At 33.6% G+C, this 27544-nt stretch overlaps 1 protein-coding gene across 10 annotated transcripts in view; it reads right to left on the reverse strand.

Annotated features, from left to right (window-relative positions):
• The window catches only part of SOX5 (SRY-box transcription factor 5), a 1022042-nt gene that overhangs the window by 118344 nt on the left and 876154 nt on the right, over positions 1–27544 (reverse strand). For 8 of the 10 annotated variants that reach the window (XM_064377351.1, XM_012457140.3, XM_064377349.1 and 5 more), the window contains one exon: positions 17228–17351. In XM_064377351.1, coding sequence (XP_064233421.1) covers positions 17228–17351 — 124 coding nt within the window. The remainder of the gene's footprint in view (positions 1–17227; positions 17352–27544) is intronic. The other 2 variants (XM_012457148.2, XM_012457139.2) reach the window with 1 other exon arrangement.

Consider the following 27544-nt stretch of genomic DNA (forward strand, 5'->3'; position numbering starts at 1 on the left):
AATGCAATCTGTGTGAAACACACTAAAGTGAAGCACAACAAAATGAGGTACACCTGTATGTGAACGTTTATATAAACTAAATAATTTTTGTATTTGTTGTGGGTTGAATTATGTCTGCCTACAAATTGGTATGTTTAAGTTGTTACTCCCAGTACTTCAGAATGTGAGTACTTTTGTAGATGGAGCCTTTAAAGAGGTAATTTAAGATAAAATTAAGTCATATGCATGTGACTTAATAAATTATGTCTGGTGTCCTTATAAGCATAACAGATTAGGACACAAACAAAATAGACTCTGGCATGACCAGGTGTGGGCATAGAGAGAAGGTGGTCATCTACGCTTCCAACACTCTGATCTCAGCTACAGAGCTGTGAAAAAATAAGTTTCTGTTGTTCAAGTCACTCAGTCTGTGGTATTTTGTTACGGCAGCCACAACAAACTCATGTAATATCTTTGCCATATATGGCCATATGTCAATGTATTTGATATTTAAGTTAATTGGAAAAACAAAAGATTGGCAGCAGGGATTTAAATGACTACTATAGTTATTATATATCTTTATTCATATATAGTTCCAAATATATAAATATAACCAATATGTCAACTAATTTCAAAAGGATTGTGTCCAATAGCACTACGCTATTTCAACAATGTTCAGTCAACACATAAATACAATTAACTTAAAGCATGTTTCTACCTTGTTACCATTTTGTCAAGCCAAGATTATCAAGAACTAGTTTGGCTGAAGTATGCTCCAAGTTACAACAAAATAAATACAAATAAAATACCTGTGAAAATTTCCAATACAGCAATTTAACTCTCAATTTAAAAAATTCAAAATATATTACGTGGATGTGTCAGTGTTCTACAGTGGACACAGAATCTACAAAGCTTCACAAACAAGGTCAAGGGGCATTCTTAATGGCAAAGGAAAAATACATGAGCTGCTGTAAAATGAAAAAAAGCTTTTATTGAAGTAAATACTGTCATCTATTTGTGCCATTCCTCAATTAACTGTACTAAAAAAAAACTACAACACGTTTATTTTGTAAATACCTCATGAGGTACATACTTAGTGAAAAATCAGATAATGGAAAACTTTGACTTTTAAAGTTCAACCATGTGTAAGTTATGCAAATTGACTTTCAACTAGTTAAAAGTAATTTCTTCTACTCTTCCCTAGGTTTTAACCATTTGAACAATTTTTCCCTAAGGCTTTCCAAAACTAATTTTCTTCTTATTTCAAGACCAAGTGGAAAATTCTAGCTCAAAACTAAAAATTTTCAAAAAGCTAAAAAGTATACGGAGGCATGTTAGTCTATTGTTTTCAGAATACAATGTAGCTCATAGTGTCTATTGACACAAATGATACAGCTAGTATTAACTCTTTAATAAGTATTCAACGGCATCATGATTAAAGTTATGAATATTTAGATGTTAATTATCTCCAGTCATACTATGAAGAATTCATTTCTATATTATCTAACATAGCCTAAGAAAAACAATTCTTCCAACAAGATTATTTAGGATGAAGAAAAATGTGAAATGCAGATGTGGTTTTAACAAGAGTCAACAACACACAGTCTTTCATCTACTGAACTGATACAAAAGTTCTGGAAAGTTTTATGGCATTATCTTTACTGGAATGTGGAGACTCACTCCTTTCATTTTTTTTTTTTGGTTTGTTTTTGTTTGGCCTTCTTGACAAATATCAGATTGCCTTCTCTCGGTGCTTGGAAATGTAAAAATTAACGCCTTCTCTGACATACACACATACAATCCCTGTCCTAGTCTGAATCAAGTGAGGAGGATTCACCATGTACACTAATCCAAATATACAATAAGCAAAGTAGAAGAGTATAAAAGGTATTCTGGAAACCTGAAAGAAAGAACTCAACCTGAAAGAAACTCAACAGTCAAGGAATTGTATCTGTTGAGGTGTCTCTTAAAAGATGGCCACTTTCACTACCAAATTATACTTCAGGATCATTTTACCACCTCCTTTCCATGTATTATAAATGTTAGAGAGTCAACAGTAAACATGCACCTTTTAGTGCAACAAGGATTGCTCTTATTAAAAACCTTCTCAGATTGGTACTGAAAGTACCCTGTTCTTACCACTCTCATTTCCAGGTGGAGGAGGCTTTATAGAAGCCTAGGACAAAATGAAGTTAATAAGGACACTGTGTATGGAACTTTGGAAGAAAACTTCTTTCTTTCATCTCATGTTGCTTTCTTTCATCTCATGTTGCTTTCTTTCATGTCATGGGCTGACAGAGAAATTGGTGGATGCCTTCTGCTTGCGGGAGCCCCCTGCCATTCATAGGACTAACAATAACAACTATCTGATATTTACCCCTATATCCAGGGATATTTTCATTACCCCCAGTGTTTCTGATGCAGAAAGGGAATGGTGAACCATCCAGCTAAAGAAGCAAGTAGAGCTCATATCTTGAAGAGCCTTATGTTTTCCTTTGAAGGCAATATTAAGTCACTGAAAGGTTTTAAGCCGGAAAGTAATATTGTTTGCTATTATTTTTGCTCCAGATATATCAGTTTTGTGGCAAGGCACAGATCGATTGGAAGAAGGAGAGACTGGAGAAAGACATGTTAAAACGTATTGCAGTAAATCAGTGGAGAGCAGAGAATAACTTTGGGAGAAACACTTAATAACTGATTGGATGAAGTAAAAGTAAAAAGAAAATAAGTGAGAAAAAAAATTTTTTAACATTTGAAGTTTTATTTTGGTATATGATTTAAGAAAGAAATAGTGTTTCTCCAAATATTTAATTATTCCAACATGCTTTTTGAATAATTACTTGTTCTCCCACTGGTTTGAAATGAGGGAAGCTATTATTTGTTGACTTTTGGCACTCTTTGGAAATATTTTACGTATGCATATACACATACATACATCCATGTAGACATAAATATATGTAAATGTATAAAATTACTTTTAATCTTCACAACAACTCATTAGGGTATAAATTATTCTCATTCTATAATATTTTTTAAACTGCCCAGGATTATCCCAAGGTTAATCATTACTAGAGTCATTACTATTTTAAGAGTCCCATGCTCTACCGACTCAACTAGCCAGGTCCTGTCATTACTATTTTAATAAGGAAAACATTAAATTTTAGAACACACAGACTTCTTTTAAAGCATTATGTAAATGTACACTTCAATTTTCATAATATATTCACCTAATTTCCATTCAATTAACAAGTATCAAACTTTTACTATGTGGAGAACACAGAGCACTAAAAGGTACAATCCCTGTCTTCAAGACACTTTCAGTTATGAAAGTAAGATATATAAATATGGAAAGTGAAATGAATCAAAACTATACAATTGGAGTCAAATGAATATACGCAGTAATTACCAGAGAAAAAAATGTATACAAGTTGGATCACTGGGGAAAGAATCAGTGGAGGGGCTAAGATTGAGTTAGGCCTTGAATATAAAATACAAAGTAGAAAAGATAAGGGAAGTCTATGAGATGAAATGCCTAGCACAGAGTAGATGCTCAATTAAAAAAAAAATGAGCCCCAAAATAAGAAGTACAACAGGATCAAAGAAATGAGGAAGCAAAATTCTTCATGAACTAGCCTGTAGTAGAACCCATTTCATCTAGTAGCAGACTTTAGAAGGCTGATTACAGTCTATCGATGATCTCAAATACTAAAGTAAGAAATTTGTACATAATTATGTCTTTAAATATATGCACAATTACCTTCTATCCTAAAAAGCAATAAACTATCTAGACTATAAAAGCCCTCCTAAAACCACTTTCTATCTTGTCTCACCTAAATTGTTAAAAACTATTGAAATCTTAAATCCTTCTCCTATGCTTTAGTTCTCAGTCCATATATTTTTGGAGAAAGAAATGCTTTATAAATTTACTAATGACCTCTGAACTGCCAAATTTTAGTGAACATATATCTGCAACAGCTGACTCTGTTAATGATTCTCTCTCTAATTATACACACTCTCTTGGCTTTTCTTAAAACAGCTGGCTCTCCTTACACCTTGTTCATGACTAGTATTATTGGTTTCTGCAGCAGGCTGTTCTACCTTCCTTCATTTATCCTTTAAATATTGGTACTCCTTGGGGTCTAATCCTTGGCGCTTGGTTTTTCTCCTTCTATTCACTTTATCTGAATGATCTTATCCAATCTCATGGTTCAGCAACCATACACAAACTAATATATTCCAAATCAGTGACTGTAGCCTAGATCTTTCCTACTAGTTTTTTGAGCAAATCTCCCTAGCTGTCCCACAATAAGCTCAATCTTCGTATGTACAAAATGTAATTTATCATCTTTCTTCCAAAACCTGCTTCTACTCTTTATATCTTACTCTTATATCACTTTTGACAGTCAGTCACCCAGACTATAAATATGAAAATAACCTTGATTTCTTCATCCCTTTTACCTTCCATGGCCAATAAATCATGAAGATCTTTTCCTTTAATCGCCCAGGTTTACATTTCTTTCTACTATAACAGCCTCTCATTCAGTCTCCCAGGCTCTAGTCTTCTGCTAAAGAAATTCATTTTCTATCTAGTTTCCAGCAGCATTCGATACAGGCAATCAATAGTATTCATTCCTTGTATTTAAAGTATGTAAGTATTTATTAATTATATACTACATGTTAGGGGCTGAAAACTTGACAATGAATAAGAAAAGCACGCCTTCACATGGATATATTGATGGATGAATGGATATAGATGAATGGATGGATGGAGGTACAGATAGATGGATGGCCCTTCAGTGGTTTTCTGGCTCCTGTAGCACATATGTCCACACATATTTCCCTGAATTAGTCTCATATCCCCAAAGTACTACTCAGTTGTCACTTCCTACCAGATACATTATTGGATTTTTTTTTTCTTTTTTTTCAGATGGAGTCTCGCTCTGTCGCCAGGCTGGAATGCAGCGGCATGGTCTCCGCTCACTGCAACCTCTACCTCCTGGGTTCAAGTGATTCTCCTGCCTCAGCCTCCTGAGTAGCTGGGACTATAGGTGCGTGCCACCATGCCCGGCTAGTTTTTTGCATATACATTATTCTTAACACTAAACTGTTTATAGGTCCATGTCCACCCTATTTTATCTCTTGCTTTCCGGTCTTTAGGCTTTTTTTCTGCTTGGGATAGTCTGTCTGTATTCCTTCACTCCAATCACTTCTTCAATTATATAGTTGCCTTTATCCTTTAGGTTGATTTGAGAGCCCTCACACTAAGAATCCTTCCCTGATACTTCAATACTCTTGGATTTAAAGTAATTTTTTCCTAAAACTTCTCTTAAAATATGATGCATATCTCTAACATATTACAACGGCTTATATCCTTACTTTGTCCGTTTGGGCAGATACAACAAAATACCATAAACTGGATAGCTTATAACAACAAACGTTTGTTTCACACACTTCTGGAGGCTGGGAAGCCCAAATAAGGCCACCAGCAAATTCTACGTTGAATGAAGGCCCATTTTTTGATTAATAAATGGTGTGTTCTTTCTGTGTCCTCACATGGCAGAGGGAGCAAGGCAGCTCTCTAGGGCCACTCCTATAAGGACTTTGCTCTCATGACCTAATCACTTCCTCAAAAGACCCACCTCCTATTAACTTGAACATAAGGATTTCCACATACGAATTTTGGGGGGAAATGAACATTCAGACCATGGCAATCCCATTCTCCCCAGCTAGACTACTAGCATCCTAAAGGGAAGAATTGTGTCTTACTCATTTTTAAATCCCCTGTCCCTAGCATAATGCCCGAGACACTTCAGGCTATTAAAATGTTTATTCACTGAATAAATGAAGGAAGCATTCACTTAAGAAATTAACAAATATCAAACACAAGAGATAACTATTGGCATATCAAAAGCTTAAGGTTTATTTAAAAAACAGATTATAAGACAATAATTATACAAATAAGTAACAAATTAGTTGTTTTGCACACTATTGCATAGTATTCGTTTTCCAAACAAATACTATGTTCGTTTGCAAATGTTAAAAGGAAGAATAGATAATGAAAGGGAACAGAGAGACCTAGAATTTAGGGGTAGGAGAAAATCAGGACCCAGAAAAGGTAGTTAAAGAATAAAATAATCTCTTGTAAGATATTTTTCTGTAGTAATAATTCTTTTATAATGTTCCATAATTTATCTCTTTTGTCAATTTTGATTTTATAAAAAATTTTATCCTCTTGGGTATGAAAAGTAAGTAATATGCACTTCCAAAGCCTTAAAATGATTTCTGTTGACCAACAAGAATTTTTTTTATGATTTCATTAAAGCACCTGATCATGGTATCTACTAGAAAAGAAGATGTTACATATAAATATATAATAAAAACAAAAGCAATCTTCATTGTGATTGTTTCCTATCATTTTATACTTTCTTAAATCCAACCAAGATGAAATTCGTTTCCTTATGGCACAAAGCTCGGCTATAAGTTTCCCCTCATTGTAAGTAGTTACATTTATAACAAATTCTCCTACAGCATCTTGAGCAACCAAGAACAACTGATATGCTTCACACAAGTAAAGGTGAAGGAGTTTCTAAATGCAGAAAATCTTAAAGCCTTTTGGATTTGCTAGAATAGTATAATGACTTTAACGTTTGAAACTTTTTATGAGAAATGCTAAGATTTTGTATTAAATTTCATAGAATAAGTAATGAATAAGAACATTTTATATAAATTATATTTGAGAAAGTTAAATTAATAAATTCACTCTTGTTTAACTATATTTTAAAATAAGATACAATAAGGTAATTGTTCTTAACTGCTTTGTCACAGGCTATTTTCAATAAGAGATTTTTTAAAATAAAATATATTTTTATGACTTCTTAATGTAGCATAGAAAATGAAAACTTTATCCTACTTAATTTAATAGTTACCTAGTCAGCTAGTTTAGAACAATTAATTTATGAACTATTGAAGAACCACCTCTCAGAATGGGAAGACCTTTTTACATATAAAAAATACAGCATTGTTCTTCATCTCCTTGCCCATAAATTGGAGAATGTGATTATCAATAAAAATTCTTGGATTAATTATCTAAGAATTCTGAGTATCCCTGAAAAGGTGACAATGAATCAAAAATGTCTCCTTTTCCTTCTATATTCCCGCCTGACTGCTAAGGCATCATTTAAGGTATTGCACAATAACTCATTTTAAGCTGCTTAAAAAGAATCATTAATTAAGGAAATGCTTTTACATCCTGCTCTATCTTAGAATACTATGTCGACATTTTGCCTCTGTGTCCTATAAAGAAATGAATGATCCAGAGAAAATTCATCCAAAATGTTTCAAGTATTGGAAATTTGGAAGAGGGGCATTCACATAAGCCACTTAAGACCAAATTAAATGCAATTTCTCTTCTATTTCCTACTTTTAATATTAAGGCATAGCAACCATTTAATTTGTTGACACCCTTTATAGTCATTCCACTTTTCTCTCTTAGCAGGGTTTTTGACTGACATCATATACCTCCTTGAGTGTATCCAGGGTCTGAAGTTTGCAGGTGAGAACAGGAAGCTTCTTAAATCATGACAATGGTAAGCCTATGTGATACACATTTGGGATGATTGCTAGCCTAGAGATTCCTACCAAAATAATAAATGTTAAACCTCTAGAAGTTAAATGTTGTCATTAAGATGAATGAAAATGAAAAAAAAAAAACATAATATAAATGTCTCAAATGGTCTGAGGTATAGTTACCTAGAATAGAAAAACTGCAGAAATCCTTATCATTATGACATATTTAATACTTTTCAAAATAGGAGTATATGTTTAATGAATAATGATATTTTATATTTATACAATAATTTGACTTCTTTAGAAATGCATATACCATCCCATTTAAATTTTACAATCTCCTTATGAAGTACATAGAGCAGACATTACTGTGGCTGCCTGAAAGATGAAAAAGTTAAAACACAGAAAGGAAGATGACTTGCCAAAGGGCACAGAATATATGAAATGGGACTGTGACTACTAAGGTTTTCTGATCCCTTGTTTCTTTTTTTTTTTTTTTTAGGATAGAATTTATTAAAGCCAGACAATTAGTTTCCAATTACAAGTTTTATGAATGCTAATTCACAGATAACTTGGGCCACTCCACTTTGGAAGTTTTAAATTCTCCATTAACAAACTCAAAAATCACCAGAATTTAGAGGCAAACTCTCAGGTGCAAAATGTTCAGAAAGAAATAAACTAAAGTAAAATATCACACACTAGAAATGGAACTGGTTACATGAAAAATTCATTTGGGGCAATATGTACACACAAAAATATTCATTGTAGCATGGTTTGAAACTGTAAATGCTGTAGACATACTTAAATGTCCATTAGCAGGGAAACCAAATAAAATATAATGCATACATCATAAGGAAATATGTTATACAATAATTTAGGTCTCAAAGTATGGAGGAAGAACATATCTATAATGTATTTTTCATCCATGTAAGTACTTTGTAGTCTATATAGCATATATCCTCAGGTACATTATATATTATACAGTGCATATCATAAATGTAGTATATGTACATACAGTATACATATATAGTATATGTATCATATTATGCACATTACAATACACAGAGAGGCTATTTTGCTACATATTACATATCTATATCTAAATATTTTATACATACATATATAATGGATTCTTATTTATAGGTATACTTAGCTCTGGAAATACATGTACAAAATTAATGGTAATTATGTCTGGGTAGTGGGATTATAGGAGTGTGTGAGTATAGGCAGATAACTTTTAGTTTGTTTTCTATAATTCTCCATATTGGAGGTTTTTGCGATCAGCAAGTGCTACCTTTAATATATTAGAAAAAAATGTGAAGGGTGCTGACTATATAAACAGATTTAAGAAAAGTTTAAGTATACTCTGAAAACAGAGCCAAAATCAATTATTAGGGAAATAATACCGTCTAAAAAGTTGCTGTAGTTCTTTCTCACCTGACTTTTCTCTTTTCACTGGCTGGAATATGGAAATGGCAGCTGGATAAGATCTCTAAGACCACAAGATGTAAGCTACAATTTGTGGAAAGCAGGATAATCAGTAAGAGAGCAAGCCTGAGACTGGATGTCATGGAATTACCATATAAGCAATGCTTAGATTATTAGTCAAGTAAAAAATATTATTTTATCATATTTAAGCTAGTATTACTTTGGCATTTCATAGCAGCTAAACCTGTATCCAAATTAATGCAGCATCCTATTCCACATAACATTCCAAGATCATGAATATTTCAGTCCTTATGGAAAATATGTATCTATTGTAGAGTTTGAAACAAAATGTTATCTTAGCTTGTTTTACTAAATATTTTTCTTCTTCCATACTTTCCAATCAATCTTATAAGTTTGCCTTCTAGTGGAGTTTTAGAACATGTTTACTGGAGATTACCATTGTACAGTATCACGAACAGTTACGTTTATCCAGATACAATAATATACAGTTCTCCTGGGTTTACATTTCAGGTTGATGAACTTAGCCTGTTACTGAGATGAAATTTCATTCTTGCAGTGGCAACAAAAAACAAAAATTTAAAAGTCTAAGAGCTAGGCTCAGCTATGACAAATTCATATGGTAATACCATATTTGGAAGCCTTTTGGCTGACAGCACAGAGTGCCATTAGCCACTCTTTCCATTTCATGTATATACATTGTCAAGGAGAAAAATCATGTCAAAAAGAGAATACTGAGCTGAATGGGCTTTAGTTTTAAACTGAATGACACTCTTATGTTCTTAATTGTTGAAAAACAAACGACACAGATTGAAAGAAAAGCTATAGTTATGGCATAATAAACTCCGAGAAATTTATCAAAGAAAGAGTCTTTGCTTTTTTGTTTGTTTGCGTGTATGTATTTTGGTGGTGGCAGTGTGCATAAGTTGGGGTGGGGAGGAAGTTGGATTAAATGCTGGTTACTGATATAGATCAGTTATCATCTCGCAGAGTTATGATGATTAAAATCAATTATGTGGCACTATTTAATAAATACTAAAGTACAGTATAAGCTATTATTTTTATGTCAAGTTATAATACTGTGACTGCCACAACAAAGACATCTCCCTTTTTTGGTAATACTAAGGAAATAATATCAACCCCATGTTTTATCAAAAGATACATTTCAGTGACCTAGAAACACTTCTCTCGTGAGAAATGGATGACTGCCACCACGTAACTATGGAATGTTGTATACATTTTTGAACCCAGTTCTCTTTATTTTTCAATCATTTCATATTTTTAAACCACTAATATAACTACCTCAAAAGGGAATGTAAATGATTGGCCATTCAGGTACCAAAACAATACTTTACAAATACAAATATTTACAAAGCTTTACAACTAAATCAGGATCTCCCAAAGTCATTACTTTATAAAGTTTTGGGATGGCTGAGGAGCGGGTAAGAGCTGGTCACAATAATTCTAACACACAAAATACAGAAGACGGCTGGGTGTGGTGGCTCACTCTTGTAATCCTAACACTTCGGGAGGCCAAGGTGGGTGGATCACTTGAGATCAGAAGTTTGAAAGCAGCCTGGCCAACATGATGAAACCCTGTATCTACTAAAAATTAAAAAAAGTTAGCCAGGCGTGGTGGCGGATGCCTGTAATCCTAGCTACTTTGGAGGCTGGGGCGGGAGAATCGCTTGAACCCAAGAGACGGAGATTGCAGTGAGCCAAGATCATGTCACTCTGCACTTCAACCAAGGTGACAGAGCAAGACTCCATCTCAAAAAATAAACAAACAAAAAACAGAAGCCTAAAGACATGATTATATCCTCTTCTCTCGGCTTATTTACAAAGAACCTACTGTATGTGATCTTGACAACACATTTCCTATTTTGTCAGTTTAATAAAAACGTATCATGTCAATGGTTTTCAGCTTGCAATTTGGTGACTGTTTCATCACTCACTGTCAATAACCTGTATGTCAGCTGACATAGCTGACACAGTTAAATCAGAAAGTAGCATGCAGTCTCCTAAAATGCCAGACACATGGACCCTTTGCATGAGAGAGACATAATGGAACCCACATGATACTCCCATTAAACAATGAAACATGTGACATTAACTAAAAACAGGAACACATCAGCAAATATGCCTGAGGAAGTTTATGGTATTTAACTCCTAAACATTAATTTTATTGTGGTGTATGAGGAACTAATTAACTGAGAGTTTCCCTTTTTATTGGAAATGGAAATACTGTTCAGAAAACTGATAAAGAATAAATATAGCATATTGTAAGTTTACTAAGCTTGGCTTATCGACTTCTGTTTATTTAAGCTAATCTCATAAGGCAATTAAATATTTCAATCAGTAACTTTATATCGCTATTTTATTTAACACATTTCTGAAAAATTAATCAATGTGTTAAAATGCAGAATGAGTATGTGAATATATTTCTAGTTTTATACAGCCAAAAAAGTGACTAAATACATTTTCTAAAACTCATATGACCTTTTCCAACATGAGCTCTGATAAGAGGAAAAGTAAACAACAATAACAGAAAAAGTTTAAAACTGGCCAATTGCGATGGCTCATGACTGTGATCTCAGCACTTTGAGAGGCCGAGGTGGGTGGATCATCTGAGGTCAGGAGTTTAAGACCAGCCTGGACAACATAGCAAAATGCCATCTCTACTAAAAATACAAAAATTAGCTGGGCATAGTGGTGCATGCCTGTAATCCCAGCTATTCAGGAGGCTGAAGCAGGGGAATCTCTTGAACTGGGAAGTGGAGGTTGCAGTGAGCTGAGATCACACCACTGCAGTCCAGTCTGGGTGACAGTGAGACTATCTCAAAAAAAAAAAAAAAAAGAAAAAGTTTAAAACTTGGTGATTATAATAAAAACAGGTAAGGCTAGGGTTGTATTAAACCAATGTTTCCATCAGCACTCTGCCACTTTTCTGTAAACAGTTATTTTCCTCAGTCAGAGGAAACCTCATTCATATATGGCAGAGTGAGTTTGATCCTCACTCAAAGAGAGTGAGTGATGAAATATAATCAAATGCTAGGTGTGGTTTTAAAATCCTTTTTTCTTTTGAAACAGGATCTATATTTTGCTTGTACTGTATTATCTCAGTCTTTATCACTTAGAAGTAACATAATAAGACAGGCACTATGTTAGGCACCAATTCTTATGTAATCTTGTTTCATCTTTGCAACAATTCAGTAAAATGGATCTTATTACACTGTCGTACAAATGAGGAAAATGAAGCTTGGTAACTTGCATTAGGACAATCAAAGCATCATAATGAGCTAAAATCTGATCCCAAGTACAGGCTCCCCCCTTCAAAGTACCTCCCCATTTGTAGTTGCCTATTTGAGATTGCATTAATTAAATCAAAACAAATAGACCAAATATTGAATGCTTGAAATCATACTGACAAAGGAATCAATTGGTATAGACAAATAATTGATTATCTTCATAATATAGTATATAGCACTGTTAAATGGAAAATAAATTTTGTTATTCTGTTCTGTGGTTAGCAGTATAATAGGTGAAGAACAATAATATCCAGGTTAAAAAAAAATCACGGTAATTTTAAAACAAATATACTCTAGGCCAAAATTTTCCAAATTTTCTTTGATTAAGGCACCATTGATGGCTCAATAATTGTTTCACAGCATTCTTAAAAACAAAGGAAATATCCAACTACTCAATTTTATTTAGTAAAGTCCAAACAGCTTATCTGTGATAGTTCACATAGTATCCAATAGATGCCTCTGTATTTTCTCTAAATATTTAAAATATCCTGTGTCCTTATGAATTACCTATAGCACCCTGGGAACCTTGGCACACAGTTTGAGGACCATGGCAGTAGGCACATATCCAAGTGTACTTGGTAAATATTCTGTATCTGTAGCTATATTACATATTCAGTTTGATAATTTGAGCCACTCTTTTACTATCAAGCCAGCCCTTTTTTAAATTGTTTTATACTGTAGATAGAAAATGTGTTATTTTTTGGATTTTGCCATTCATGCATAGTTTTTAAATTTCTACATAAAATATTTTCCTGTTAAATTTTCTAAAGCATCTAATGCAGTTACAATTATATGACTGGGAACTTTAAATCCAAATAGAAAAGAGAGGGGCAGAGGACTGCAGTTTCTATTAATAAGATAATCACCTACACCTCTAATTTTTACCTCTAAAATATATATTCTGAAGAAACAGCAGTGACCCTAAACATGGAGTGCAAAGAAGCCATGTGCTACAGAAAGAGGCCTGGAATAAGAGTCAGAGAAAGTGTTTTTGACCAACCTTTTATCCATCAACCACCTTATCTCCAAAGTCTCTCTCAAGTATAAAATGTTGGGCTGACACTAACATGACCATTCAAAATTATTTTCCTTTAAAGTCAATTTTTTGGTAAAGTAGGATTTGCTCTAGAATGAGCAAAGGAAGTATCTTTCCAAAAACATAAAACTTTTCTACAGGTATCAAAGGTATTTTTATTTTATTTCAAAAATATGTACCTGTCACAAGCCTCACAGCTCACATGTTGAAGTCTTTGATAAATAACTTAGTATACTACTCAGACTTTCTACCAGGGGCAAATGGACTGTGTTCTTGGACTCTTCAACCATCCACTGTATACTTGAATCAATTCATTTGTACACCCAGTTATTTCATAAATGTAGAATTGCAACTTTAGTTATGTAGTTGTTCAAACTTAAAGGGCTGCAATAATTATTTTCTGACTAAAATGAGCTGTTATCCACAAATGTAATTTAGAACAGAGACTTCTAATTATTTGTTATAAAATCTGGGGTGTGTTTACATATAGCAACTAAGTTGACAGTTTTAATAGAACTGAGACGTTCAAAATATAGATTATTCAACTAATTTTTTCCTTTCCCTGAATGAACTGATCTCTGAATGATGCTAACTGCTTAAACCAGTGTTCTTATATAATTATTTTCAAGTTCTCTATTTTATACACACACACTAAATACATACATATAGAGAGAGAGAGAGAAAGGGGGGGGATTTCATTCAAAAACACATATCATTTACACCTCCTCAGAAGTTTTCAAGTATTTTTAGGATTTTAATAAGTAAGGAAAGCAATAACTAGATATGGATCCATGAAGAAGTGTGGTTTCATGCCTAATTTCATTAATACCAAATGCCCAAACAGAATCTGAGATTGTGCTAATACTCCATCAACATTTGTGAACTGATCCACATACTCATGAAAAAGAATGGACAGCAATATTTTCTACAGTTTCTTTTCTATCTGTCTAGTCAATTTTCTCTGATGTGCCTGGCTGTGCTGCTATTAATTTATTCTTATATTGCTTAAATGATGTGCACTCTAGCAGGCAAGAGAGGCTCAGCAACCACATTTTGTGGGTTTCTATTCCATACCACATTTCAGCTATTATATATTTCTTAAAGAAAAAAATATCTTTATGTCTAACTAAAAGCTTCTGTTCCAGAAACAGGAGATGTTAACTCAATTTACAATGATTAGATTCCTTTAACTGTGTTTTTATTTTTTTTCCTGTTGAGTACTTTTAAAGTTTCTAGTTTAGTTCCAGAGATTTTAAAATGTATTTCATTTTATGAAGACATCTAGTCTAAACAGGAAAATTTATCATCAGTATGTTCTATGAATGGATTGATGAAAAGTATCTGAGTTTTTGATAGCAATAAATAGCGTGTCTTTCATATTTGCTTGAAATTGAAATTGAGAAGGATTGGTCAGTCTCTTTTATTGAAGAACACGTAATAAACTAAAATAACTGGCAACTAGAAAAGTCACAAAGGATTGACAATTATGAGGGGAATAAATCAGGAAGTCCCACTAAAGAGCAGAAATGGCACAATTTCTTCTCCTACCTCTATTCCTTTCCTGAAATGTGATCAGGGAGAACATCGTCTGGAATACTTTTCACTTCCACCCAGTTCTTTATTCAAACTGACTGAAAATGCCAGGGGTCAAGGAGGGTGGCACTTTCTTTTGCTACTGGCTTCTGCTTAGTTCTAGAGTTTGGTGTGATGCCAGTTTCAAGCTTGCCAGCAGCTGCAAAGCCTTTTTTCTATTTTATTTCCAAGGTTACAAAAGAAGTGGTATTATTTATAAGTTTAAGCACTGAAAGTATGAATACCAAATGGTTAATACACTAACAATTTTGGAAATGGAAAAAATTCTCCATTCCACATTACATGAACAATGAACAAATTTAGTATGCCAACTCTGTCAATGAGAGTGAGGTAGAGGTGTTTGTGACCTTTTCCAGGCCTACAGTTATGCTATTGTTCATACTTAATGTGGTTTTCTCTTCAGCACAATATTTGCTAATGGGACTTACTTCTGCAGTTGCTTTAAAAAACTTTTTTTTTCAAAAATATAACTAGTCTGTATGTATATATTACAGATGCAGTCAAAGACAACTAATGATTTTAGAAAGTGTGTATTTTTCTTTTGTAACCAAGGTTACTAAAAATACATTTGTGGCATGTGTTTAATGTGAACAGTAATTCCTTAAGAAAACAGAAACAAAACAAAAACCTTTTGTGATTTAAAAATCAGAATTAAAAAAATCAGAATTTAGTGTAGCAATAAAAATTAAAGTTCTAGTCATAGAATTTAAGTTATTCTTACAATTTAAATCATTTAGGAGAAAAATAGTATTTAATTATAAAAGAAGTTGATGAGTCTGGATGAATTGATAACCTACAAAGGTAGGATGATGTGGAAAGTAATATTAAATGAATAACTTAAGAGTCCAGAGAGAGAATTCCTTTTTAAAACAGAGGAAACCAAGTCAAGAGAAAGATCTGCAAAAGCAGTATAAAAACCTCAAAGAGCAAAGCACCACAGATATGTGAATTTTTATCGTCTTGAATTCAGACCACTTTTTGGTTGTCAAACGGCTTTGCATATTTAAGAAATTACAACCCATTTCTTCAATATGAATAGAGAAGGGTATAAAAAGAATAAATATTGAAAGCCCTAATGTGAGAGTTTAAAACATCACCTAATAGAAAGAACTGATTTCTAGTAATGCTAGAGTTTCTCAAATGCATTAAATACTAAAGCACAACAAGATGTTAATGGCATAATTTATTAACATATATATAAGCCAAAATGCACTGGAATTTAAAAACAATATTCTATAGAATTATCTAAAATAATATTTCACTAATTTTTTAGTGGTGTTCATTTTTATCAATAAAAATGTTTCAATCAACTTGCTTTTACTATTTTCCTTCTGGCCATGGTAAAGATATTCTGGAAGATATCTAGCTTAGCAATCTAGCCCCTCTTTAGAATGTGTTATTATTTTTATCTTACAGAATATAGCTGGCATTATGACTATAATTTTTTAAATGATGTATTTTTTCCTAGGACTAACAATGTACAATTTATATTTGACTAAGAAAAAGAAAAAAGGATGAAGTCACAGGCATCTAAAGTTAATATGCAATATAAACAGTTACCCTAGTATATCACTTAATTCAAAAAATGTCCTTTATATTGCTTATGTATTCAGTCATTCATTCAAAAATGTTGAATGTTGTACTAAAAGTTGAGACATAACAATGAGTAAGACAGAATCAGAAACTGCCTTCAGAAAGCTTACAATTAAAGTGAAAAAGAAAATATACAAAACCCAGAGGAAGCAGGAGAAAGGAACCTAACTTAGGTCAGGTCAGGCAAGTGCTCCCTAATTTGAGCTAGAAAAGCTTCACAATATGAAGGAGCATCAATACTGATGATGTGAGTCCAGAGTCAAGAAAAAGAATGGTTCAGTCTAAGAACTAAAAAGACTGGTGAGATTTTAAGCTGTAAATATTTGGAGGAGACAAATAATAGAAGGCCAACTAATTCACATTAGGAAATTTGGGTTAACCTCACAGTTAAAAAAGGTATTGAAAAGCATATTCCTAGGTCATCTATGAAAAAATAAAATGAACCCACAAATTACATTCATACATTAACGATACACTGGAAATACAAGTTATGAAATTGAATTACAAAGATTAGCTTCAGAAGCACAGACTTAATCTAAGCCCTTTTAAATACTAACACACTGTTCCACACATTCCGTGTGTTTTCTCTTTAAAATAAAAATGCTATATAGGTGATCTCATTTCTTGGTGTGGCAGTAATATTAAATTGCCTAATTTAAAGCTGTGCCCTCCACCCACTCCCAAATGAAAAATCAACGGTACTTACTACATCCAGCCTTATAGCTGAAGCCTGGAGGGAGGAGGAATCCTTGCTGGGCAGCTGCAGCCAGTGTCCGTTGATCAGGAGGGAATACGGGAATCATTAATGGCGGCAGCTGACCTTGAACCTGCTGAACGTGATAGAGCGAATCAAAGAGAAGAAGTTTCGATGCTCCATGCTTCTTCCCACCCTCCTTATTTCATGATAAAAGAAAATCATTTATTCAATTCAAAACAATAGCATAGAAGCTTGCTGGGATACTGGGATTGAGGATATGCTTTGGGAGTACCTTAGACATCAGAACTGGAAAATCCTAGAGCTGAAAGGTATTATTAAGTCTATTCTCTAACATGATGGATAATTTCCCTACATGATATCCTTGGCAGTGATGAAAATATCACTACTTTGGATTATAAGCCTTTTTCTTATTGCACTAATGAAATGGCTAAAAAATTACCCCTTAGAATGAACTGAAATCGCCCTCTGCAAATCCTACTTGTTGGGACTAATTCTACCTTCTAAGACAAAACTCATTAAACCTGTATCATTTTACATATAAATAGCTCTTCATTCTTTGAGGACAAATTCTCCTGTTCACACATAATATTGAATTTTAAAATTCTCGAATATAGTAATAGACCTAAAAGAACAGCTTTTAGCTTACAGAACAGCTAAAACTTTAGTCTCTTTTTTTTATAGATGAGGTAAGTAATGCCGAAAGACAACTGACTTGTCACAGAATTAGTTGGAACTGCATCTAGAATTCAATCTCTTGAATCCTGCTACAGACTCTCTGTAGTATATTTTTGCCTGTATCTATGCCTTTTGAAGCAATTGAACCACTCCTCAGACCACAGGGTCTCTGTTTTGGTTGCCTTCTTTGGAATGCACTCTAATTTGCTGGTCCCACTCTTAGAGTATGGGGTTCACATTAGTTAATAAATAATCCATCACAATGGAATCACTATTTTCTTCGAACTATATGAATAGGAATTTCTGGAAATGTAACCGAATGTAGCCATTTCTGCATCCTTGTCACATTATTAACTAATGTAGAGATTCGTCATTAACTAAAATACATTTTTTGAATAAGTATTTAAGCAAATCTCCCTGGTGAAAATGATTAGTGGTTAGTGTTTATTGATGGATATATGGATGGTAATTTGAGATCATGTTCAAAATTTCTGACAGTTTATTTCCTCCACTAGTTTTCCCATACATTGAGCAGTTATTTGTAAAATATTTAAGAAACACCTACTATGTGCAAGAAACTGAATTAGGCAGTAGGTATGCAATAGTGAACAAGAAAACCAAAATCCCGCATCTATGAAGCCTTGATTATAATAGGGATGATGGTGGTGAAAAAGCAAAAGAAAAAATACACAAAAATAATCACATATTTATTCAGTCACTAATCTTAACAGCACCTCTGAATTATCTCTCAGATCTGTTTTCTTGTTTTCCCACTGGCATTACACATTCACAGGGTTCTGATGATTCTTACAGTTCTCATCATTTCTCACTATAAAAGCCCACCTTCAATTCCTCCTTTATTTAATCTTCCACAGTAAACCTCTGAGCTATTTCTGAGATTCTGGTTGGTGAGTAAGGGGGCCAGTGAGGACGGAGAGAGGGAGAAGGGGAGGAGAGGGAGGGTGAAAGGGAAGGCAGTGCGTGTGTGGTAGCGGAGGTGGCGAGACAGGGAGAGAGAAGAGCAATATGTGAATGGTAGATCTGTTTTCAGCAATGATACCAAATTAGAAAGCATTATACAGAGAAAGTTTTATTGGGTTTATTGTCAACTGGTTATCATTTGTATATAAAGCACACTTGTTATGGCAGTTTTTATCTAGGTAATTTATATTTTAATAGTTTACAATATTCTTTCAGATAAAATTTTTAGTATTTTAAGGAATAAATTGCAATGAATTCTAGAGCTTTTACTAATCTGTGCATTCTAAACTTTTCTCTTTTATGGATTAAATTATTAAAATGCATTCGGTTTTAGTATAATTTGTTTCAGTGTCTAAATTTTTCAAGATCCACTTGTAAAGAGTGACATAGAAATTTAAAGCTGAGAAAGACCCTCGAGATTATCAGCAACAACATAATCATCATGATGATGAGGAAATAAGGCCTAGCTTGGCCAAATAAATTGTTCAAGATCCCATATTTAGCTAAAAGCAAACTTAATATTGGAACTGCATCTCCTGATCAATCTAGTGAGGGGAAGTAGGAGAGAAAGGAACTGAAAGAGGAATCACAAGGTGGAAAAAAAGGAACTAACTGAAAAACCTAATTTCACAGTCCCGATGATGGGTTTTTATTAGCCTATCACAGAACAAACTGTAGAGTACTGTACTATTAAGAATCAGAATAAAGTTAACAGTGAAATAAATACAATCCAAAATGTGTGGTTAATCTATGTGAGCAACTAAAAACACATCTCAAAATATCGTTGATGCTGATAACTTGTGGATTCTGTATTTGCAAATTTGTCTATTGGCTAAAATTTACTCATACCCAAAATTAATATTGCCATTTTCCTAGTCATTTGCAGATGTGCACAAAACAGTTAAGAATTTTGTTGGTAATTTTTTGTTGTTGTTTAACAAGGTCCTAAGCATAATGCTTAGGTGCTGTCTAGTATTTATGAGGCAAGAGGGCTGTGGTGTGACTTATGGAGAAGAATATGTGTTAGATAAACTTTGTTCAGGCATGAGTTATCCTGCTGTTGACTCTGAATTCAATGTTAATGAATAAATAATAAATATGAAACAAGGTATTTTTAAACAAAAACACATACACAACAAAGTTATGTATTGATTAGCTGATGAAAATGTTGTAACCACAAGCTCCCAAGAACCTAACTATACTTCCTTTAGGAGCAATTGTTCAGCATTCACTAATTCAATGTTCAAAGCAATTTTATAGACCATAATACATGCAAATAATGAGCAGTGACTGTATTAGTCCTATATCTTAGTTGATTTTCATTGCACTGCTGCTGAAATTTAGCCAACATTTGGGAGAAGAGGACACATGATATCAAAACAATATGTTTTCTGGGTAGATTCTAAAACTAATTTGTTGTAGGGTTAGTAATTCATTCTATATATTTTCTAGTTTTGAATATTTCCAAATCCTAATCATTGTTAATTTCTTTTTTTCACCAAATGTATGAAATTTCCTTTAAACCAGTAATTAAAGTAGAAAATGTGTGACATTTATAATTAAGTTTCAACAAAATACTTTTGACATAAATTTTTAAAGATATAGAGCATGTTATTTACAGCTTAAATAATTCATAATACACATAAGAGGCTACTTCCTATATTTTAAAAACTTTAAAAAAAATCCTGTCTTAATGCTTTTTATGTGTCTACCTCAAGATAGTACACAGTCTCTAAAATGTCATGAATCCAATATGAATCAACTATATTATACCATTTATAAAGAACAAGTATATACCTATCAATTACTCATAGTCATATATTTTATATTTTATGTAAATGTTCTATTGTTGAAACATTCAATTGCTTCAAGGCATTAATATATTAGGTAGATTTTTAAGATTATTTAATCTGTATTTCCTTACATGTCCCTATTTATTAATTTGTTAATTCAATCAACATTTGCTAAGTAGAATATGCAGTTTGTGGTAACTAGGAATTAAAAGATGATTTCACATACATGGCTGCTCTCTAGGAGCTCTGAATCCTGTGGGGCAAATAATTATAATTTATTGCTGTTAATTCAATAATGCAGACTTGTACAGGATACAAGGGAAGTACAGAAGAGAGGCTCCTAACAGAGCCAGGAGAACTCACTAAAGGCTTCATGTAAGCAGGTGCGGCCGGTATAGGGCCCAAATAGGTAAGGAGCAGAGAGAGAGACATAAGAAAAGGAACAGGGGCAAGAAAAAAAACATCGTGTGAAGGAGACACTACCAGCAGTTAGGAATGGCAAAAAATATAAAGAAAGCAGTGGTGAGAGGTCTGTCTGAATCAGTTTATGCATCAGGGTAAGAAACTAGAGACTTCCCCTGTAGGCTATGGGGAATCACGGAGGGATTAAATTAGGGTCCATAGAATACTCTGGTGGATATGGAAAAGAGATTGGAAAGGCCCAGCGTAGAGACCAAGTAGGAAGTTAATGCAGAGGAACAGATTATGAGGGCTTGATTAGCAGTAGAACTGTACTGGATGAATAGAAAAAAATAAAGAAAGAAATATTTTTAAAAATTGCAGTAATCATAGATGAAAAAAATGACAAAATCAAATATAATGTTTATTTGATGTCACTCTACTTATAGTGCTATCAAACAACTAAAAAAATCAGAGTAGTAGTGATAATTTTCATGGAAAAATGATGACCATGGTTTTCGACTGATGAAATGAAATGAAACTAGAGGTGAGATGGCTGAATGATGTTGCATTGGAGTTATGTTTCCAGCAGAGAGACACTCCAGTCTGCAGCTGAGTGAAGAGATCTTCAGAGGCCATGGTTTTGGGAGTCACAAGTTAATGAGAATAAACTAGACAATCTAGAGAAGGTCTAAAGGACAAAGAGGGGAGCAGCTTAAAATCTTCTGGGTTCCAACAACAGTTCAACAAAAGATGAAGGAAAGGAGCCTATTAGCAAATAAAATTTAAGTTAGATAAAAATTAAGAAAATCACGAAGAGTATGGTATAACAAAAGCCAAGGGAATTTCAAGATTGAAGGAGTAAACTAATTGTTAAAAAAAAAAAAAAAAAAAAAGCGGAAAGTATTCTAGAGACAAAAATTACATCTCTTGGGATGATTAGAAGATGAATTTATAATAACATCACTTCCATTAGAACAGAGGGTAGAAATCATATTGCAAAAGGTTGAGGACTGAAGGACAGGCAGGGAACAGGAGACAGCAAATGTAGACTGTTCTTCAGAGAAAGTTGATAAGAGGTGAGGAGAGACATTGATAGCAACTGTAGAAAGATATAAAGAGAAACAAAGGCTTTTTTTTTTTTCAGGCAGCAAAGTTCTGAGCACATTTATTGGCTGAAGGGAGCAAATAGAAATGGAGAGTTTTAAATGTAGGAAAGAGAGAAACTAACCAAAATTCCAGAGGAGGCTAGAAGACAAGGCAGAGGTGGAGGGATTCGTTTAGAATGGGAGTGGCATCTCATACTCTGGGCCCTGAGGAATGGAGCTATGCAAATGGATGAAGGCAGATATGCTTTATGCGTAGGGAAATGGGAAGGTAAGGAAAATCAGTCCTGACAGAAGAAATTTTCTCAATGATAAGGCAAGGTCATATCCAGAAAATTAGAGAGATTGGGATTGAGGAAGAAAACTGAAACAAGGATCCAGAAGTTCTCGATGGTCATTGTGAGAAATGAAAGGAAAAGCAAACCACAGAAATTACAGAGTAATAGAAAATCAAGACCTTAGGTGAGATCACATGAATTGTAATACTATCAGACCTCCCTTTTCTGTGATTTTTCTCAAAACGTGCCTAGTCACTGTGATTGGGGATCAGAGAAGATGAACTCCAGCATTCAAGGGAAGAGAAGGGGGGGACTGGAGGACTTCAGCAAAGACAGGTTATGAAGAAATAAAAATTACTTTTGATCAACAATAGGCTTTGGGCTTAAAAACAGGATGAGAGGCCTGGAAGGCGTCATCAGACTGGGAAAAATACAGGAATCAAAGAACTGGAAGAACCCCATGATCTCAAGGAACAGGACTTATGAGAGTAAGTTTGTATGAAAGCTCAAACAGCACAAAGTTACAGTAGGAGATTTGTTTAAATTACGTACACAAATGTTAAAATGAAAGGCAGCTCTATGGCTTATGTCAGCACAATTACAAATAAACTGTAAAAAAACTTTTTCAAATGTTCCTCAAGAGTTTAGTCCGATGAGTGCTATAGTGTTCAAATACACATCATCCTTAGGGATCAGTTCACCTACAACTGAAATTCAGTCACCTTCAGTGGGGAGCACAGCAGCTGTTTAGAAGCACAAAGCAACACTACACAGCAGTTTCTGAGCAAATGAAGAATATAATATCCAAATGAGATTACAAGAGGGGTTTAGGTAGGCAGAATATAATTACCCAAACTGGAGTAACCAGGATAACGGAGATAACTTTCCACCATTAGCAAGAACAGACATGGGATCTTCAATGACCCCTAATAGTCTGATTTTTCATTTCATATAAAAGTAAGTCAATTTGTCAGTTTATCCTACTCAATGCAATGGTCTTTAGAAAAATATTAAAAATAAAGGAGTCAATTTATCTTCCAATTAATCTACCAGGAAGACTAAAGAAAATCTCATTGAGGAATATAGGCACATAAAAACATTGCTAAAATTGCAATCCCTGCCTCTCACTTCCCAACAGTCCCATTGAAGTTGTATCACCTCTAATTTCATTCGATTCAAGACAAAGACAAAGTAGCCATATTCTTTTAGAACAAAAATGAACAGCCATGTGGATTTTTTACATAGTACTCTTCTTCGGCAAAAAGCCACAGAACTTTTTTTAAAAATCGTTTCCAAGGATGAAAGTGACTTTGCCAAGCAAAGTGACTTCAAAACAGGCCTCAAAAATACTAATAGAAAGACAGATGGTTCTACTAAGAGCTTGGCTGCCAAAGTGGAAAAAAAAAGTAAAAAACAAAAAAAAAAGGAGTGATGCTATTGAAGCTGACTGCAAAGTTATCTGATGACTACAAATACTTTGTCCCATTGCAAGTGCTAACTCTGCCTCCAGGGCTGATATAGCCAAAATACTAACTTCCCCACATCCAATCCCCCTGTATTCCTACCCCTCCTAAATGAAACCTGTCAGTGCCAAGCCCCACAAAACAGCACAAGCATGCACTTGATTCTGACTGACTGCTCTGCAGAAGCAAAATATTGCATTGAAGAACTCCTATTTAGGAACAGACCCACAAGGAAAATTGCTTTTCTTTTCAAAACTGCCTGTCACATTTTCTTTTTCTAATTCCTCTCTTCCTCTTCCTCCCTGTCACCAAAGGGCCCCTGGGCCCTATGAGTTTATATGATACAAACTCAATTTGTATAAAGAAGGCAAGAAGCAGCACCACAGAGAGGTGAAGATAGTTTGCAAGGATAGAGAAATAATCCAGTCAAGACACAGTGCAATTTTCTTTCCAAACTACTACTACAATAATACCTCCACTTTATTTCCTTCAGGGCAACTGTCATTTCTTTTTAACCAGATTGCTACTAGATATAATAGAAACTGAAATATTATATGGTCACTGACTCTTTCTTTCAATGGCTCATTTCACTACTGCATTTTTACTTTTGCATGATGTGTTTATTGTTGGCAATGTTACTAGGATACAACCACTTTCAAAGGATATAGAATTAAGACCTCTGTTACTTTAACACAATAAAATTTCATTCTTAATGCTATGCAGGTTTGGCTTAAAAATTCTTACTGTAACAGTAAACTTTATTTTCAAATCTGAAGCATCATGTTCTTACAAAGCATTAGTTCTTACTAATATACATTAAATTCATACAAAATTTTTTTAAATGACACATAAATGCTTAACAAAATATATTTGTTGACTTCAGGTATAATCTCTATATTAAAAGTTGTTAATCAGAGAAACTTAAGGGTAGCAAAAACATGGTGTAATATAAGAAAATAGTGAAAAGATATGGGAGAAACATTACTATTTCATTTGCCAAAAATAGTTTTGAGCTGAATAAATGAATTCAAACGATAATGATTAAAATATCTTAAATGATGCATTATTTAAGATTGGGTTATTATTCTAATATACAGCTATTTCTTAAAGTATTATTTCACACAGCTGTTGCTTGATCAAATCAAAATCTTTATTAAACAATTCTACTTGTTTCCTCAAATGTGTGTGACTATTTGTATTACTTACTGTGGTTCTTGACCACAATACAGCATGGTTCATTTGAGTGTGCATGCTTGACTGTTAATGTGAATAGAACCAAGCTTTGCAAATACTGATAGTACAATCTTATTTTATATCATGCATTACTACATTAATAGTCATTTACAAGAAAATGAATGAGGAACATAAGATATAGTGACCAACATGAAATATAATGTAGTTTTCAATTATATTTCTTAGGTATCCATGATTAGAAAACAATAAAATTCACTATTAATTTCTAATTTATGCTTTGCCCAATGGTTTATATTATATTTTCAGTGATTTTTCCTTATGTAATATAAAATTAATAAAAATCTCAATATTCTTATGTTGAATTTCAGTTCAATATCAATTCCTTAAAAAAATTCCCCAAATTACCAAATGTTGGGAGGGATGAACAGGGGACACTGGTAATGGGTACCAGGTTTATTTTGGGAGTGATGAAAATGTTCCGGATTTAGTGGTGATGCCAGCAAACCATTGTGAATATACTAAAAAGCACTGAATTGTATACTTTAAAAAAGGTATGTTTTATGGCATGTGAATTATATCTCAATTTAAAATATAACCAAAGCAAGTGAAAAAATCTTACAAAAATATGTGACTTCACTAATACCTGAAGCAGGATTGAGTGTACTTTGAAATAGGCATCTCTTGGAATTACGTTTTGGATTTTTTTTTTTTTTTTTTTTTTTTTTTGAGATGGAGTTTCCCTCTGTCCCCAGGCTGGAGTGCAGAGGTGCGATCTCAGCTCACTGCAACCTCTGGCTCTCAGGTTCTCTTGTGATTCTGTTGCCTCAGCCTCTCAAGTAGCTGGGATTACAAGTGTATATCACCAGGTCTGGCTAATTTTTGTATTTTTAGTACGGATGGGGTTTCACCATGTTGGCCAGTTTGATCTCAAACTCCTGACCTCAGGTGGTCCACTTGTCTCAGCCTCCCAAGGTGCTGGAATTACAGGCATTGAGTCACCATGCCCAGCCAAAAAGGAATAATTTTTAAAAGCTAAAATTCTATTATGTTTTAAGTGATTTTTATACCAAGGGTGACATTTTGACTGATTTTAATTTTCATCTTTATATTATGTCTCATTTTGCTTTCTGTTTTCTGCACAAAATATTCTTCAAAATTTCTATATATATACATATTACTTTAACAATCTGAAAATGGATCAGAAAAATTGAGATGCAATAGAATGTCATAGTACCTGACATAAAATAAAAGGATATTTAACATAGTTAATTGCCATTTGGTGTTAATTTCCTAATACATCCTATCCTGAGGATCTTAAATTGTTGGTCAGCTTTGCCTATTTTGGTAGAAAACAGAAAAAATTTCTTTGATATTTGACTGAAGAAAGATTGATAATAAAATGTAAATTTTTCACTCCAACAGACTAATTTTTATAAAAAGTATGTGATATTCACATTTACTTCAAAGTTTCTTGAAATCATTCCCAATTATCTTTATGCTAATTTGTTTATTTCTTGCTGATATTTCCCAAGCCACTAGTATGTATTCTGTGCAATGAGCTTTCGATTGTAATTATCTTTTAACATTTTTTCTATCTTACCTATGTGGGTTTACTCATCCTCAAAAGATTTACAATTCTTTCTGGCCAAGAGACCTTTTTTTCTTCTCTCTATCCTCGGAGTGGACATTGCACAGTGTAGCTCAAAAACTTCACCTGACTTAGCCCAGAAATAAACCCAAGCCTACAAGGTCAACTAATTTTCAACAAGGGCACCAAGAACATACAATGAGGAAAGGATAGTCATAAATGGTGCTGAGAAACTGGATAACTACATGCAAAAGATTGCAATGTGACCCTATGCCATACACTACACACAGAGAAAGTCAATGGAAAATGGATTAAATATCTAAATGTAAGACATAAAACTCCTAGTGGAAAAATACAGGGAAAAGCTTCTTGACACTGGCCTTGGCAATGATTTTTTAAAATATCACACCAAAAGCACAGGCAGCAAAAGCAAAAACAAGTGGACTACCTCAAACCAAAAAGTTCTGCATAGCAAAGGAAATAATCAACAAAATGAAAGGATAGCCTACGTACCGGGAGAAAGTATTTGTCAAGGATGGGGTTAATGTCCAAAACATATAAAGAACTCAACTAAAAACATGAACAAATGACCTGAACAGACATTTTCCCAAAGAAAACATAAAAATGGCCAATAGGTATGGGAATACCTATCAATCATCTGGGAAATGCAAATCAAAGCCACAATGAAATACCACTTCATATCTATTAGGATGGAGGCTATTATCAAAAAGACAGGAGATAAATGTTGGCAAGAGTGTAGAGAAAAGGGAACTCTGTATGCTGCTGGCAGGAATGTAAATTAGCATAGCCATTAATGCAGGGGTGGTG

The sequence above is a fragment of the Aotus nancymaae genome, unplaced genomic scaffold (genome assembly GCF_030222135.1).
Source record: "Aotus nancymaae isolate 86718 unplaced genomic scaffold, 86718_ANA_hifiasm-v0.15.2.pri h1tg000016l, whole genome shotgun sequence".
Classification (NCBI taxonomy): Eukaryota; Metazoa; Chordata; class Mammalia; order Primates; family Aotidae; genus Aotus; species Aotus nancymaae.